The sequence below is a fragment of the Harpia harpyja genome, chromosome 12 (genome assembly GCF_026419915.1).
Source record: "Harpia harpyja isolate bHarHar1 chromosome 12, bHarHar1 primary haplotype, whole genome shotgun sequence".
In the NCBI taxonomy this organism is placed as follows: domain Eukaryota; kingdom Metazoa; phylum Chordata; class Aves; order Accipitriformes; family Accipitridae; genus Harpia; species Harpia harpyja.
In genome coordinates this window covers 16976794-16991816 of record NC_068951.1, presented here as the reverse complement: position 1 = coordinate 16991816, position 15023 = coordinate 16976794, and the positions used below count along the sequence as shown (strand labels likewise).

The 15023-nt window shown below is 50.8% G+C and overlaps 1 protein-coding gene across 2 annotated transcripts in view; it reads left to right on the top strand.

Annotated features, from left to right (window-relative positions):
• Positions 1 to 15023, top strand: part of EPHB1 (EPH receptor B1) — an 84305-nt gene that overhangs the window by 11621 nt on the left and 57661 nt on the right. For both annotated transcript variants that reach the window (XM_052803792.1, XM_052803793.1), the window contains exon 2: positions 14181 to 14245. In XM_052803792.1, coding sequence (XP_052659752.1) covers positions 14181 to 14245 — 65 coding nt within the window. The remainder of the gene's footprint in view (positions 1 to 14180; positions 14246 to 15023) is intronic.

Below are 15023 nucleotides of genomic sequence, written 5' to 3'. Positions count from 1 at the left end.
TAGGGATGGTTTTTTTTAAATAGGCTTCCCACCCTTGGATCTGCTGGGATTAGCATACGTCAGTGTGTAAATATTTAGTTTCCAAGGACTTTTTTTTTTTCTTTTTTTTTCCCCTTCCTTGAAGAAACAGCAACAATAAGGGATTGAAATGAGGCAGCAGCTATGCTTGGACACTTTCCCCAGCATCCAAAATATAATTGAAATTAAAGATGACCCACAAAAGAAAATGAAATTGAACTTCTGCCCACGTGATGCACCAAGCCGGCTTTCAAAACAAGGGTTTTCTCTGCTTATGTTTGAAGTTGAAGAGAAGAGGTTTGGCTCTGGGATCTCCTGGGTGATGTAGAACAAGTACAACCCTGAGTCAGTAAGACCTATGGTTGAGCATGGGGTGGTGGGCTGAAAGCAGGGCTTTGAACAGCTGGCTTGGGGGTTGCTTTTGTTAATCCCCTTTAATATTTTCTGCTGAGCTAATATTTTGGAGAGAAATAAAATTCACATTCCGTGAAAAATCTTGGCCTTTCCAATGCGTCTTCGTTCCATGTTGGGGTGAAAAATGAACATTTCTGAGGAAACCTCTGGAAGAAGCCTCCTTGCTGTCCTCTGCTCACCTGGGGCGATGCTTGTGCATGGGAGGAAGGAACCCTCCCCAGGGTTTGCCTCGCCGAGGAGGGGGAGCTGCAGGTGGGTTTGTGCCCAAGACGCTTTCCCCAAAACCAAATAAAAGGGGGAGGCAGCTGGGGGACCACTTCTGAGGCCAAAGTGGGCTGGTCTTTTCCTGTGCTGCATCAAGGAGTAACTCCCTTTCATTTGGAGTAAGGCAGAGTGGGCTTGGTTGAAACTTCTGCCTCTAGCTGCCTGCTGGCTTGGGGGGATTTTTGAGCTTGTTCCCATTCATGGAGATCTCTCTTTAACATCCAAAAAATTTAGACTTTTTGCACCAAGGCGCTTTGATGTTTGGATTCAAAACCGTGTCTTGTTTTGAAACTTGTTGCAGTGTTTGCTATGTGTTTGTAAAGCTGGGAAGGCAAGCAAAAAGAAGCTGAAATCAGAAGCAAAATATATAGTTAGATGGAAAAATGGTTTTAACTGAGTGATCTGGTGGAGTTGCACATTAAAGGAATGGTTGAAACCAATAATTCATGCAACTTTCCTAGAGGTCTGCTTCCCTTGAGACCCCCAGAGCCGTTCCTACAGCTGACAAATACTCTCGCCAAGCCAGGGGAGGCCAGAACTTGCATTCCCCATCCATCTAATGAATAAATCCCAAGCCGTAGTGAGGGATCAGAAAGCCACGAGAAGAAATCCTGGCTCAGAAGAAAACCTGCACAGCCCCAAGGTTTGGAGGTCAGGAGTCATCATCGGTGTACCGTGTGGCTTTGTCCCTGTCCTGGCACCTGGAGATACTTATAAGGTACTTTTGGGCTGTTGGTGCTTAAAATGCTCATGCACCCATCATTTCTTTTGCTGGCAGGGGTTATTTATTGTGGGCATTAACCCGGGGCTGCCTTTTGGGTGCCTCAATCTTTCTTTCAAAGATTGCATTTGTGCTGTTCAGCTGTAATTGGCAACTTCTGGACTTTTTGTTTGCTTGCCTGTGTGCTAGAAAGACTTCAGAGGTTGTTTAGGAGGCAAGGGGAGCCTGTAGATCTAGATTTTGTTGTTGTTATTATTATTATTATAATATATTATTATAATTAAAACATATTTTTAGCAGCTGAAATTTGAGCCCGTCTGGGTATTTATACAGCAAGATGTTTTGGATGAGGAATAGGCCAAGATAGTCACATGGTTGGGGCCAATGTGAAACAAAAGAATCCATTTATTATCCAGGCAGGAAATTTGTTCTTCGGGATGTTGTAGCTGCAGACATAATGATTTCATTTCCTCCAGTTCACCCAGATTAATGGCTTGTGCTCTTTTGTTTGTGTGCCTGTGTTATTTCTGCAACGCGGCTTCCCCCCTTGCTCTGTGCTGGCGTGTGCGAACACGTGTGCAAGCACCCTGGGCAAGGAGGGGGGGATGTGGGGTCTTCAGGCTGGGCTGCAGCAGGCTGGTTGGGTTTTTGGGGTGGGGTGGGATGCTGGGAGAGCCAAGCGAAGCCTGTGGGACCACCTGGGGTGTCTTTCCTGGCAGTGATGGATGTCCTGGTGCACATGCATCTCTGGGGTTCTTATCCTTCTGCATCTCCGGGGGTCTCCTTCTCCTGCTGTGGTCATTGGGGCAGTGAGGAGTGTTTTCCTATGAAGTTGTGATGGGATGGGGGAGATGGAGAGCTTGAGAAACAAGCGCAAATGTTGACCTTATGGAAGGCATGAAAGCAATATGTCTTCTCCATGGCCACGCTCAAGGGTGTATGTAGGTGTTGTGTGCTTGGTGGCAAACCCAAACCTTTGCACCCTCCCAAATATCACATTGGGAAACAGCTCCTTTTCCTAGGGAGCTGTGCTGATGGGCAGGAATGCGGGCGTCAGTCGTGTGGCGATGGGTGAGCAGCTCCTTCCTTTCCAGCTGGGTTGGCCTTTCATACCAGGCAGGTCCCAGCCCCTCATGGGGCCGCCGGCCATCTGGAAGCTGGTGGCACTTACACTCTCTCCTCGACAAAAAAACAACAGACCTGTCTTTGTGGACACTACAAGATTAGCAACAGCCTTAATTGCTCCCTTTCTCACTTTCTGAGTGTTGTGATGTGACAGGCAAACGATGCCTTTGCGTTGCTATCGCCTGAGCAGTCCTTGCAGGGTTTTGGCACAGAGCTTTTAATTTATTGTATGCAGCGTGATTGTGATCTTCTGTTCTGGATTAATGTGGAGTAACCTCATGGAGTTGGAAGCACCCGTCTGTGATGAGGAGTTGAATGTGGCGCTGCCTAGGATCCACGCCAGAGAAGGTTTGGTGACCATCTTGCTGCCCCTGTGCCCGGCTCTTCCTCTTTCCCTCCTTTAGGTGTTTCTGCTTTAAATCTGGGGAGGAGAGTTTCTGCCATCTCCTGGAGGAGGTTTCCCTGCAGGGACATACCTTGCTGAAGGAAGACCCTCTTGGCCATCAAGGTGCATCTGCCATCACTCCTGCCATCCTTCCATCTTCTGGGTACTCGTGTGCAATGATCCTGTCTTGCACATGTGTTGCGCGTTCTTGCTTTTGTTCTCCTGAGCTTTTGTGCCATGAGGGGTGCGTGGGGCTGAAGGTGCGAGCCCACCATCTGAAAACTGCGGAGGAGAGGGATGGGGAGCTCCTGGTACCCCACTGAGCTGCAGGTGCTTTCTCCCCACCTGCCTGCCCTCCCAAATTGTTCCTGTGTCACCCAGATGACAGAGTTTATGAGGACGTGACAGCTCTGTTGCACAGAAGACGATGAACAGTAATGAGACCCAGAGAACAATGTACACTTAAAGTGATTTATTTCAGTAAGGAAACCACAATCAGGGAGGATGGGTCAGTGTCATCAGGAGTAGAGGTGAGTATGGACATGAGCTTAGGGGGAAGTTTATCATCAAGCGGTGCTGCTTTAAAAATGAGCAGAGCTGGCGTTGCGTGAAATGGAGCCATGCCGGTCACGCTGGGACCATCCCTTGCCCGTGGTGGATCATAGGCATCTCTGGGGTTCAACCGGAGACAGGGCTGGCAAGCTGCCGGAGGTGGCTCTGGTGGACTTCTTTTGCTTACCTCCCTGCAACCCCATGCCCAAGTTTTTTGGTGAGGTGTTGCCCATGTGTTCAGTCAGCCCTACCCGTGCACTCGGGAAGGAGACCATCCTGGTGAGGGGGGGGAGGAAATAATCCCCCGAACTCTCCTTGGCACGGCTCCCGGTGCGCAGATGGCTGTCCTCATGCTAGAGCCCTTTCCCAGCTTGCACCCGCGCAGGCGCCAGGGCTGGAGGCAGGGGTGTGCTGGGCAGGCTGGCTGCCAAGCGGCACCTCCTGCCAGCATCCTCCTCCTCCTCTTCCTTGCCTCCCAGGGCCGGCGGGGGCTGTGGCCACTCAGCAGCTCAGCTGGCCACTGCAGGTTGCAGGAAGAGCTCAGCATAAGCACAGTCCTGAGCAAAACCTTACAATTTAAGGTCGACTTAAAGCAGCTCTTGTTTTTCTTCTCTTCTCCCAGAATACGGATCCCAGTGGCCCTTGTGTAAGGGGATGTGGTGGGACGGAGGACCTGGCACTGCCTCTGAGTAGGCAGGAGCTGGGGGAGGCAAGCAGCAGTTTGCCAAAAGCTTGTGAAGAAGGGTCCTGAAGTCCGCCCTGTGCACCCCCTTGAAGGGCATTGTCGAAAGGGGCGATTGCTGGCCCTGCTAGGCGGGGAGGAGCAGTTGCTGGTAGCTACTGGTGTATTAAGGCAAGGGTTTAACACGGCCCTCCTGGCCCGTCAGAGCTGGTATGGCAACTTGCATGAATGGGCGTTTAGAAATCTTGGCAAACACATTTTGTTGTTTACTCAACGGACCAGCTGTCACGTGCATACATACCTAAAGATGGCTGAGATTGATAGTAAAATTTTTGGGAGAGGATGTGGGATAGTTACAGATCCTGGCCATTGGCTGTTTTGACTAAATCTGAAAGTGCAAAAAGAAATGAAGAAAAAGGTAAGTCCCGGGCAAAGCTGTGAGAGCCAAGGGATGGGTTTGCAGGGCATTTTGGGAAGTGGCATTTGGATGTGGGGCCAGAGCAAAAAAAACCCAGCAGGGTCTGCTCACAGGGTGCTCTGTCCTTTCTGATGGACCTGTTGGCTTTGCCACATCCCCTTTACCTCCTTTCCCACGTGTGCAGCCTTATGACGGGGAGGGCTGGGCAGGCGACCAGGCTCTCCGCCAGGGCATCCCCAGGGGATGCAGGCAGAGCCTTCCCCCATCCCGGCCATGTCCTGACGGAGGCTTCCCTGTGCCGCTGGCAGCCCCACGTGCTGCCGTGGTGGCACAGATTTATTTCCCTTTGCCTCTTGCGCTCTTTGCCTCATTTGCACTCGCGAGCTGACTCCATATGGTGCAAAAACCGAAGAGACGATGCTCGGCACGGCGGCCGGTGCTGGGAGGGGAGGTGACAGTGCAGGGAGCTGCTTGCTGACGAGCTTTTGCAGTTTCTTCCATTTGAGGTTCAATATTTCCACCTCCTCCCCTCAATGGCTGTGCTCCAGCGGCCGGGTCTGAGCTCGTCACCTCCAGTAGCAGCCAGAGCATCCCTGCGCGTTTCCACTCTTGCTCCCCTGCCTTCCCTCCTCTCCCTGGCGAGACCCCCAGCACATGAGTGGGGGATCTTCAGGACACGTCCTCGGACCAGCAATGCCATTGCTGCTGTTTGGTTCTGAAAATAATTGGCTGGCCTCCTTGAAGGCTTTAGTATGTGTCGGATGCTGCATTAAAAAATACAGGATCAATCTGGCTGCGGTTGTTCTGTGCCAGGGCCGTGCTGGCCAGCTCACCCCACGCTTGCTCCACGCTTGCTTGTGCAGAGTGGGATTTTTCTTTGCAATCCTCTAACTTTGGTGGGGGGATTCAGTTTCTGGCTCAACCAAGCAGTCTGGCTTGGGCTGTTGGCAGCCAGGGGGTTTGTCAGGGTGAAAAGGGAGGCTTTTCTCCCAAATCTTAGTGTCTGGGGGAAATGCCAAGCACTTGGCTGCGTTGGGAGGAGGTGTGCATGGGTGAAGGGATGCCTTTTGCTAAGCTCGAGTCCCCCAGTGGTGCTTGCTTGTTGTTTGAGCAGTCTGTCATGTTCGTCGCTCATGCAGAATCCCTTTGACATTTTAAAATAAGATCTAGTAAATAGGAGCTGGACGATGCCAGGTGCATCTTTCGTCGTGAGGGCTCTTTGACAGCACGGCTGGCATTTTAGATTTAGGGCTCTACGAGATGCATGTTTTCGTAGTGAGTGCAAAGATTTTCTAGAGAATGTGGTCCAAGACAATGACTCATCCTGAATCTTTAAAGAAGTGATGGTGTGTAGGGAAATGCAGGATAAATGTTTTGATTTTTAGAGCTTTCCTCATAGGCAGTGCTGTCCTGGAGTAAGGCAAAATAAATCCAGCGGGGAAGGAGAGCTGCAGGGAAAGCAGGGTGTCGTGGTTTAACCCCAGCCAGCAACTAAACACCACGCAGCCGCTCACTCACTCCCCCCCACCCAGTGGGATGGGGGAGAAAATCGGGAAAAGAAGCAAAACCCGTGGGTTGAGATAAGAACGGTTTAATAGAACAGAAAAGAAGAAACTAATAATGATAATGATAACACTAATAAAATGACAACAGCAATAATGAAAGGATTGGAATGTACAAATGATGCGCAGTGCAATTGCTCACCACCCGCCGACCGACACCCAGCCAGTCCGCGAGTGGCGAATCCCTGCCCCCCACTTACCCGTTCCTATACTGGATGGGACGTCCCATGGTATGGAATACACCGTTGGCCAGTTTGGGTCAGGTGCCCTGGCTGTGTCCTGTGCCAACTTCTTGTGCCCCTCCAGCTTTCTCACTGGCTGGGCATGAGAAGCTGAAAAATCCTTGACATTAGTCTAAACACTACTGAGCAACAACTGAAAACATCAGTGTTATCAACATTCTTCGCATACTGAACTCAAAACATAGCACTGTACCAGCTACTAGGAAGACAGTTAACTCTATCCCAGCTGAAACCAGGACAGTATCCACCCCTTATTCTATACCATTGACGTCATGCACAGTTCCCATACCTTTAGTTACATCCTGATCAATCACCTTTCCATTCCAGGGTATTTTACCTGATGTTTGAGCTCAATGGATTAAAACTTGTTCCCAAATTTTCTAAATTAGGTTTTACAATTTGGAAAACAAAAGGCATTGAAAGCCCTATCTTCTCTCTCTCATCTTTGTATTTGAATTGGTCCCCTTTGTCTTTTTTTTTCCCCTGCGATGCATGCTTTTTTTGGTAATTCTCTGTCATTTCCTTCCCTCTCTCTTATCTCTCCCTCTGCACTTCTCTCTCTTTTCCTCTCTATTCCTCTCCCCCTCTCCCTCCCCCCTCTAATTTATTTGCAGGCAGTTCGTCTCTTTGATTTACTGTATCTCTCAGTAGGATTATGATAAATGGATTGTATGGCTCTGGCTGAGCTTGTCTAACACCATGCTGGGTCAAGCCCCTTCAGAGCATGAAAACCGAGGGGAGATGCTGGGGCTGGGTCTCCTCTGCGTTGTCCGGAGGGAGGAATTGAGTGTTGGTAAATGGGACTTGGTCCTTATGGCCCAAACTTTACATCGCCTCCTGAACTTTTTTAGCCTGTATCAGGCGTGGGGCTCAGCGGCCCGGTTTTTGTCTTGTGCTTTTCTCTTGCCTGATATGCTGGGTTTGCTGTGTGTGTGCGTATGCACGTACGCTTGCAAAAATTTAAGCAGGTATTTTACTGGGCGCTTTCAGGCACATCAACCAGCATATTTCAATTTACTATATCCTGATATGGATAGTGTTTGCTGCTTGTAATTAGAGTGTTTCATCCCGCAGTCACAGCAGGCAGCAGTTTATTGATAAAGTTGTTATATAGTTGCTGAGCAAACACCCCCAAATCTGAGCTTCATTAAGTTATTGCCTGCCCTGCTGTGATGCATCTTCATTGCGTGCTGAAGTCCATGCCATTGACGGGAGATCCCAGAGGAGGTCCAGGGCTGTGCTCTGCGGCCGCAGCTTAATGTATCCCATCACAAATTGACACAGCACGCTCGTCCTCAGCTGATATATATAAATTCTTTCCCTTTCCAACCAAAAGCAGTGGGTTTTTTTGGCCACTGCAGACCTTCTCATGCTGGCTGGTGGCCGTGGATGGTGGTGTCACAGCTGAGATGTCTTTGCAGAGCAGGCACGGCAGCTTCTCTCCCCCGTGAGGTTGATACAGACCCCAAAGCATCAGTGGTTTTCTTTAAAATGCAGGCAGAAAATGTTTCATGTTGACTTGTTTTGTTGTTGTTTAGCGCATCCTCTCCGTTCTTGACTGAGTTTGTTATTTGGCAGGTAATCCCTCATAATGAACCCGCGGGAGATTGATGGGGAGAGCTCGTTATGCACTTCCAGAGCAGTTTCACCGTCATTCTGTAGCTGCAAAATGCACCATTAAAGGCAGAGAGCCATGGGAATGATGGGACGTAATTAGTTGTTGCTGTAATATTTTTGATTGAAAGCGTATAGATACTGTAAGCGGCTCTTTTGGAAGCCGGTGCTCTCAGGAAACGATTAAGAAGAGCAGTGCTTATCAAAGGGGAGAGGCTGATCCTGCTCTTACCCTGCCTGCCTCTCCAGTGCCATAATTAAACCATCTGGGAGATGTTATGGCATTCATGCCACGCAGTCGCTGGCTCCTTCACAGCACAAGGGGCGAGCAGTGGTGCTCCCTCCCAATTAGGAGCAGGAACCAGATGGGGAGTCGTCCTGCAGAAGAGACTTTTTGGGTGGGATGTGTGCCCAGCAGCTTGCTGCCTTGGTCCCTGCAGCAGAGCCGCATGGATCTTGTGTTCCTACTTTTCCCCAGCTTAGTCCAAAGTTCAGGATATATTGAAACCTTGCATGGGCGAATCTGGACAATGTCAGTGGGATGTTGTGGTCAGAAGCATGGTCGTGGAGAGCAACCTGGAATTACTCAGGCAACCTCCTGGTGTGTGCTTGAGCCCTTTCATCTATGGGAAATAGTGAGAATTAAATTCAAATTATTCCCATGGCACCTGTGGGTCTTCCTTTCCATTGACATCAAGAGGTGTGATGCAAACTGTGAGCGTATAGGTAGCTGTGATGAAAGCCATGATGCAGTCTGGGCTCAGCCTGAAGTCACGACAACTGCAGGAAGGCAGAGCTCGCAGCATCATAGCAGTTAATGTTATTTAGCACTAGTCTTTGTAATACAGCGTCTTGGCTCTGTTTCTCTATTGTTCCCTTTCGCTGGTAATGTCACCAAACTTGGACAGAAGCTTCCCAAGCTGTGCGTTTGCCTTGGGCTGATTTTGCTGAAGCTCTTGGGAGAGAAAGAGGGGATAGAAAGAAAGCTTGGCATTTATGAGCATGAAATAGAGGGGAAAATACAGTGCATTGCTTATGGGGAAAAAAGCCTTGCTGTTGTTCCCCTTCAGAAAGTCATGCCGTGGGGCCGGGGCTGCCCAGGGGATGTGCCCTGGGGCTGGACCGTGTACTGACCCCATCGGCGCTTGCTCAGGCTTGCCTTGCGTTCTGCGAGGGCACATCAGGATGAGTTTCCGAAGATCCCACCTGCAGAGCATCCTCTGTTCCTCTGGACCCGAGCCCCTCACGGCCACGTGCGCCCTGCCCCTTGCTCCCGTCTCCCCCCCCCCCTCCGAAGGTTCGGCTATTGACACACACGTCTCTGCCCCCCACGCATCTCAGGGGGCTTATTTCCAGCAGCTGGCATACTTTCTAAATCTCCCTCTACCATCTGTTGTTATCAAGCCTCCTCTCTCCTTATTTTGCTTAATTTCTATCTTTTTCCTCTTGGCCGTCTTAGACATGCCTGCATCTCTTTGCATATGCCCAAGCATTTGCTTTTGAGTGCCTTAGGCTGGTTCCTGCCGTTATCTTCTTGCAGGAGCGAGAGCTGCTGCTTCTTGCTTTGGGAGAGGGACCGTGTCCCTGAGGCATCTATTGAGTGCAGTACTCATAGAAATTTCTTTGTGGCCTCCCTGAGCAGAAAATTTGTCATCGTATCTCTTTCTTTCCAGACGGCAATGTCAAAACGTGATCAAGCTGGGTTGGCCTCCTTACCTCCATCTCTCTCTGCCTGTAGCCAGACCCTGCTCCCTGCCAGGGAGAAGTCACACCTTCTCATGGTGGGACTTAGCAGGACCCCTCCACACTGGGGAGGTCTGAAATGTGGGTTTCAGAGTGGGGGTTTCAGGAAGTAAGCTCAGCTTTTTTTCGGGCTGGTTCAGGAGGGTTTTCCTGGAAGAGGCTTAAATCCTGTTGGGAAGGGTTGTTGGCAAGACAGCATCAGCTGGTGTGAAATGAAGGCTTCTGCGCTGTTGTGCTCCATGCCTGGCTACTCTCACTCTAAATATCTTATTTTCCCCCCACTGCTTGAATGATGCCAGCCTACCCTTTGCTCCTCTGAGATGCAGCTTATCCTGCTGCAGGCATTGGCTCTGGCCACTTCTCTCACCGGTTTGCCCGGGAGGATGTGGGGAGCCCAGGACGGCATTGAGTCCTCCCTGCCTGGATCGTGTGAGTGCCATCACAGATGGATGCACTGCTCAGCGGCGAGGATGCTGGTGCATTCTAATTGCTGGCATCTTTACTCGTTACGATTGTAACTGTGAGTAGACGTTTGTTTTTGTATTGATAATTAGGGACTGGAACAGATGGCGAAGGCTTAGTTTAAAGTAATGTGTCCATTAAAGAAAATCTACTGTATACAGCTGAAGATTCTTCACTCTAAGAGAGCTCAGCTCTCTATAGCGGAGCTCATCTTCACCCTAATGAGGGCTTCAGCCCTTACAGCCTGGTCAGCTGCCTTCGGTGGAGGCTCAGGTCCCGAAGACTTCTCCAAGCGAGTATGTTGAGCTCCCTCCTGGGCAGAGCATCCCCATGGCATCTGCTGTGCCCACATGTGGGTGGTCAGGTGTGGAAGGAGTTGCTGGAGGAGCGGTACCTTGAGCAGGCAAGGGGAGGGCAGCGTCTTGCCTGCATTTGCCTGTTGGGCATTGAGCCTGTCTGCCGGCATGGTGGAAGTGCAGGGACTGGCCAATGCAGGTGGACAAGTGGCACGTGGTTCACCCGACATGGCTAATGATGCTGTGCTAGCTGTACAAGGCATGGGGAGATGATGTACCCCTGCGCTGACACCCCTGGGGGGGTTTAATTAATACCCAGTGCCAAATAACGAGGACTGGTCCTCGCAGCAGGACAAGGCAGGCAAGAGGAGCGCAGGAGGAGAGGTGTGAGGTGTCTGTGTGGCTTCTCTGCTGATTAATGATGCTCAGGCACTGGTCCCTGGTAATCCCCTCGTTAGCAGGCAGACCAAGGGGATTTTACTGCCTGTTCCTCCTTTGCCCACTCCCAAGTGATGGGTGGCTGGGGGGGCAATCCCTGTGCGTCCCCACCAGCAGCAGTGTTTTGCAGCTGAGAGATGGAGACGAGTGCTGGGTGTCCCCCCTTTCTCTGTGGGATCTTGGGGTGAGGGGCATGGGCATCTGCACACAACCCCCTTGCTGAAGGAGGGCACTTGGCAGAGCCTTAGCCCTGAGCTGCCTGGCCATAAACATCCCTGCGGGGTTTCCCCAGGGGTCACGGTGTCACTTGTACATCCAGAAAATGAAGTAAAATCCAAGATTTCCTCCAAGAGGAAATAGCAGAGGTCAATGGGAAGTTGCTCAGTCGAGTCCTTCTGGTGCCAAGTACCTCTGCAGTCATGGGGTGTGGGTGAGCTCAGCAGGAATTTGAGCTGGAAGGGGGGATTTAACCACTTTATTTTATTTTATTAAAAAACCAAAACCAACTAAACTATTTTGCCAGGTTATGGATCTTCCTGTATATGGCAGTGTCCTCAGGAGTCAGGGTAGGATCTGAGCAGGAGATGGTCTGTAGAGGGTCAGCCTTTTAGTGGTGGCTCTCAGCCCTCTTTTTTCCTTTGGTTTGCAAATCGCTTTAGAAACATGGAACTGTTGAAGTGCAAGCTATGCCCCTGCAGTGGAAACTTTGCGAGCACGACCTCCCTGGCCACAGGCCACGCAGTCCCCTTTGGACTCCGGAAACCTCCAAAGCAAAAGCTTCTCTGTGGTTCTTTTCCATTTATTCATTTATTTCTCTATTTATTTAGTTATTCTGAAGTCTCCTGCTTCAGGAGCTGCTGCGTGCCGTGCTGGCATTGCTGCTGTGCCTTTCTGCTTTCTTTCCAAAATGTGGAGCCTTTGGGAAGGAACAGAACGGGAGGGAAGGGGTGAGATTTTGGGAGGGAGCTGCCAGGAGGGATCCTGGTGGATGCCACCTTGGAGCAGAGCTGGTCCTTGCGTGCTACCGTCCTGCACCAAGGCTGTACTTTATCAAAAGTACATTCCTCTGTCATCACCCCACTGGAAAAAAAGCGCCTGGAGAAGGAAGCTGTAAGTGCGTGGAACAGGAAGGGAGATGATGGAGTGAAAATCCTTTCTGAACAAACCCTTGCAAGAAGTGCCTTTCCTGGAACTGAGTGTGTCCTTATTCACCAGAGAGGGTGGGCTAGCTGGGTCCGGGTCCCAGCCCAGCCACGCTCCCTGCGTCACCCCGGGCTCTGCTGCCTCAGTTTCCCATGTGGCACAAGGACACTCCGTTTGCTGCAGGGTAAAACAGCAAGCATTTTAGGGGCTTTCAGAGGATCCCTCCCCACGTAGCCATGCTGGGAGTGGGGACTGGGAGACATTTGCATGGCCTTTTGCTTCCACTTTTGCATCTATTTATGCACAGGCACATCTGCCTGCTTATTTGGAGGGCCGTAGCAAGGATTAATGACAGCTTAACGAGGTGCAGATCTGTTTGCAAGGGAAGGAAAGCTTGGGGGCAGCGGGAAGGCAGAGGGCGGTGGGAGTAGAAACTCTCTGGAGGTCTGGAGCACGAGCTCCCAGCCCCGTTCGGGGCCAGGGAGGAGTTGCAGGTGGGATGTGTTGTTTTTAGCTGGCTTCTGCCAAACAGAAAGGGGCTGAAGCTGCAGGTGGAGACATGATGTGGTGGCATGAAGGCTACCGCACTTTTCTGTTCCCTGCACAGGCCGGGGCTGAAACGTTTCCTCTCTGAGGGCACTGTGAGCGCAGGCATGCAAAGCATGGGTGCAGCAGGCTGTGGGCTTTGAAGCCCCCCTCAGCAGTGCCACAGCAGCATCCCAGGACCACTTAGGGATGCAGAAGCTTTGCAAGCTCCCAAGCACCTTTTCACTCCATCTCTGGTGTGGGGGTGCCTTGCTCTCTGTGGCCCCTGCTCACCTCTCCGGGAGCCAGGCCAGGTTGGCAGCTCTGGCTGGAATTTTGGGAGAGGGAACATTTATCACTCGTGGCAGGGTGGGGACATCCCGGTCACGCTTCTCCGGCTTCCCATCCTGGGACAGCTGGCAAAGGGAGGGGTGGGAAGATTAATAGGAGTCTCGTTTCCCACTTGTGATTGCTGGAGCGGGCGTGGAGAGATTAAAAGCAGCAATCCGGGGGCAGTTCATGTTCCTGGGCTGATTTTTATTTTCTGACCTCTATTTCTCTGGTTGCACCCCTTTTCCTGGCACTGCAAAGCTGCCATGCCTACCTGGGACCATGGAGGAAATGGGAGGGATGGGGGATGCTCAGCTATGCCAGCCGCTGCCAGCGCATCTCCTCCTCCCATTTGGTCGAGACACAGGAATCAAGGAAATTAATCTGCATGTCTGCTTGCTCCAAACAAATAAATAAAACCTGGAGGATTTTTCCCATCTGTTTCTATATGTTGTTGCTCTCACTATTATTCTTGTTGTGTTTTGTTGTTGTTTTTTTTTTTTAAAGAATAAAAGTAGGGAAATGTCAGCTGTATTACAGCTTTTAAATATTTCCCACCAAATTCTCCATCAAAAGACTCCCAGCAGCAGAACACCACTCCAACAATGTGATTTTTATTTGCGTATTTGAAATCACTCTGACAAATAATAACTGTGTGCAACAACAATTTAGGGCACCAGACAGATGTAGTGCATAAAAGGGGACATCTAGTGTTGCAGAGCAAAGCAAGTAGCTGTGAGCGAGTTGGATGGGACCCACCGAAAAGCCTGTACGGAGGTGCTGGGGGAGAGAGTGGGCTCTGCCTGCTGTGGGAGACTTTCCCCCAGCTTCTTGCTGCTTCCAGGGAGTTAATGCAAACTTGCTGCTTGGGTTTAGACGGCTTTTTGTAGGTGCATGTAATGACTCCATGAAATGCAGCAACCTTCTTAATTTTTAATTTTTTTTTTTAGTTGGTAACGCTCTTTTCCTTTTCTAGGCTTGGGAGGATCAGGGATGGCAGCGTGGGCAGTGTTCAGGCCGTGACTCTTTGCAAAGAGTCTTGTCCTGCACTGTTTGCTCTGGAGTGAAGCTGCCCTTAGTTAATTAGATGTATTAGGGCACCTGCTGCTCTATTTCTTAGCAGCTCCAAGGGTCAGATGCATGCTCCATGAAAGCACGTGAATGTTTTTTTGTGGCTCTGTGCTCATAACATTATCGAAAGCTTTGGGAGTAACTAGTTTGCTTTCCTTTTCTTGTGTTTCCTCAGAAACTTTGATGGATACGCGGACGGCGACGGCCGAGCTGGGCTGGACTGCCAACCCTCCTTCGGGGGTAAGTGCCACTCACCCAGCTGATCCTTATGCGATCTTGTGGGGTTCATGCTCTTTGTCTTAAAATGCTGGTGGGGAGCCGGGGAAGGCACAGTGGGAGCAGCGATCCCCCATCGGGCTGGCATGGGGCGGCCAGGGCATCGCTGTGCCGAGCTGTGCAGCCGGTCCAGGGCTGAGTGTCCCTTCCCTGAACCAATCCCAGGGTCTCGGCAAAGACGGAGCTTTTCTCCATCCCTGTGCTCTCTCCTCCCCTGCCTGTCCTCCTGCCAGGTGAAGGGGCCAGCCCCGTCACTGCTCTCCATGCCCCCGCTCAATCCTTCCTTCTCCCTGTGCCAAAAGACTTGTAATTAGGAAACATTAACAGGCTCAAAACAGCTTTCATACCTGGAACATCATCCATAATTGCACTCAGCAGTGCTCTTCCCTGGCTATTAATGTCACTTTTATGAAGTAATGAGGAACAAAACACCCTGAGGCACTTAAAACATCTTTTTTATATAATATGAGTCTTTGAGGAATGGAAGCATAAAATAACCTGACTCACATTCCCTGAGCAGAGAAAGTGAGAGACGGAGCCGTGGAGGAGAGGAGCAGCAGTGGGAGGGGATGCAAGTTGATGGATGGACATCACGGTGGGACAGGCAGCTGGTCAGGCAGGGATGAGTACAGCAGTGAGGTCCATCCCTGGGGCCTCCAGGACATGGCACCAAAGGGGAAAGGATGCCAGCCTGCGCCTTTGTTAGGGTGTGACTGGCTTGGCCAGGTCCTCAAAAGAAGTG